Raw genomic sequence first — 2,626 nt, 5'->3', positions numbered from 1 at the left:
ATATTATCTATAGTCAATGTCATTTTATTATTGATTTTACATGTTATTTCTTTATTAACTAGAAGAGCAACACCACCACCCCTTTTGTTGCTCCTATTTTGATAATATAACTCATACCCCTCGATATAAATATTATCTAAATTTGAATCATTAAGCCATGTCTCTGTAAGCGCTATTATTGAGAACGTTTTGTTTAACTGTTGTAAATATTCTGTTATTTTAAATAAACTTGCATTCACACTTCTACTATTGAAGTGGATGATAGAAAAACCATGTGTTGTATTGATATTCTGGAATTGTTCTACATTAAAATATTCAGAGTCTTTAACTATAGGAAAGAAATCAGAATTAACTACATTGTCCAAATTGTAAACCTTTATATCTGAATCTTCATTTGTTGTCATATTTGAGTATATTTCACGTTATTATATTTTTACTTCATTTTTACCAATGTTATTTCAGTTATGTAAGTTAATGGTTTAACCTTCTTTAGTTCATTTGAATGTTTCCAGATCTTTGAGTTCTTTAACCATTTTTGCCTGTGTTCCTTCATTTATTTTAATCCAAATGATTCCATTACGGGTCCATGTTGAAGCTATTTTTTTCTGTTTTTTGAGTAACCTTGCCTCCCGTGCGATAACTCCATTTTTTTTTGTTAAATGTTCATTTATGTAGACGTTTGTACCCTTCAGTTTTCTTGCTTGCACAATTACGTTGTTTCTTGCTTTTCTACTGATGAATCTAATAACTATTGCTGGTTTAAGTTTATCTGCTCTATTTGGTAAAGTGTGACAAATGGAAATGTCCTCGTGTCTGATTTCAATGTTCTTGTCCTGCAGAAATGTCACAACCTGCTGTTCCTGAGTCCTCAGATCTTCCTGTGGAGAATCCTCAGTAGTGTGTACATTTGCCACTGCTTTTGCATATGACCTGGGTTGTAATTCAAGTCCTGAGATGACTAGATCATCACGTCTAGTATATTGTTCCAGATCGTTAACTTTTTGTTCCAGTTCACCTATTTTTTTTTTTATCTCTGTCACTTAACAAGACTCGTAGCTGCTTCACCTCATCCATCAGACCTATCATGAGTTCTTGCTGTTTGAATAATTTTGTAATTTCACTACTCATAAAGTTAAGTGATTTTTTTATTTCCTCTAAACTGTCAGAGTTCTCATCACACGAGTCTTTTCTCTGTCCGCGTCTACTTGGTCCCGGCATGACTAATAATAATAATTAAGAATACCAATATTATATTATAATAAACAAAAAAGCTTGTACATTTATTGTCAGATCTAGTTAGCTGTGTTTGCCAGTTGACTTAATGTATTAATGTATTAACAACTCTAACAGAAGCGGAACTAAACAATAAATAAATGCTGCATTCAATGAACCTCGAAAATCGGAGATTCAATCTGAGAAAAACAACTTTTTCCACTTCCGGTGAGGCTAGCAGCAAAATAACTCGATAAAAATGTATTTTATTGTGTTCTATGCAAAATTATGTAGCATTATGTTCACTAACGATGGGATTTACTTACCAAGTTGGAACACAAATATTCCGACAACGGCGTAAATTAAATGCAGCTTAATCCACTGGAAAAGACTGAAAGTGGTAATGCGCATGCGCCTGACTCCAACCAGCAGGTGGCGGTAACGCGCATGCTCCCGACGCTGCGTCAACATCCGGCCGAGAAGCAGCGTCCAAGATGTCGTCCCGGTACTACCAGGAGATGCAGGAAAGCTTCAAAAACAACAGCAAAAGCCGGGAGTTCCCGGCTCACACCGCCAAGGTCCACTCGGTGGCCTGGAGCTGCGACGGCAGGAGACTCGCGTCCGGCTCGTTTGATAAAACAGCCAGCGTTTTTGTCCTGGAAAAGGACCGTCTGGTGGGTCCCGGGCCCGGTGGTTCCGTCAGAAAATGAATGAGTTTCAACTCCTCTGGTTCTGTTTTCAACTTCAACACGAACTTAACCATTCTGCTATCATTTACTGTACTTAATATGAGTAAATATATAAAATACTGTCTGTTATTAACAAATTAAGTAGGTTTTATGTTAAATGGGATATTCCAAGTCTCACAGCATTAAAAGCAGAAAGATATGGTTTAATTTTTATCTGTTAAACCAGCTGAATGTTGTTCAGACAATCATCTAAAAAGGTAAAAGTTTAGTAAAACTGACACTGAACCATTTAAAGTCTGTGAGATGAGAAGAAAAAGCTGCATTTCGATGGTTAAAGCTGAGTTTTCCTGTGTGCAGGTGAAGGAGAACAACTACAGAGGCCACAGCGACAGCGTGGATCAGCTCTGCTGGCACCCCACCAACCCGGACCTGTTCGTCACAGCGTCCGGAGACAAAACCATCCGGATCTGGGACGTGCGCACCACCAAATGCATCGCCACCGTCAACACAAAGGGTAGGACGTCACCTGCTGCCGCTTCAGTCGCTTTCATTTCACTGTGTTCAAACTGAAACAATCAGTTCCATGGATGGTTTTTAAACCTCCAGCTGCTGCCAGAACCAACCAGAACCAACCAGAACCAACCAGAACCGATCAGATGGAGTGGGGTTTATGAACCAGTTCCTATAAATCAGGGGTGGGCAATCCTGGTCCTGGAGGGCCGCAG

General features: G+C 38.7%; 1 protein-coding gene across 1 annotated transcript in view; it reads left to right on the top strand.

Moving 5' to 3' along the window:
* The first annotated feature begins 1,678 nt into the window (after window positions 1-1,678).
* The window catches only part of thoc3 (THO complex 3), an 8,465-nt gene continuing 7,517 nt past the window's right edge, over window positions 1,679-2,626 (top strand). Inside the window, exons 1-2 of the mRNA XM_014030135.1 lie at window positions 1,679-1,886; window positions 2,259-2,415. Coding sequence (XP_013885589.1) covers window positions 1,707-1,886; window positions 2,259-2,415 — 337 coding nt within the window. The 5' untranslated portion in view covers window positions 1,679-1,706. The remainder of the gene's footprint in view (window positions 1,887-2,258; window positions 2,416-2,626) is intronic.

Source organism: Austrofundulus limnaeus, unplaced genomic scaffold (assembly GCF_001266775.1).
Source record: "Austrofundulus limnaeus strain Quisiro unplaced genomic scaffold, Austrofundulus_limnaeus-1.0 Scaffold1004, whole genome shotgun sequence".
Classification (NCBI taxonomy): domain Eukaryota; kingdom Metazoa; phylum Chordata; class Actinopteri; order Cyprinodontiformes; family Rivulidae; genus Austrofundulus; species Austrofundulus limnaeus.
The sequence above is the reverse complement of the archived record's forward strand: the minus strand, read 5'-3'. Positions and strand labels throughout refer to the sequence as shown.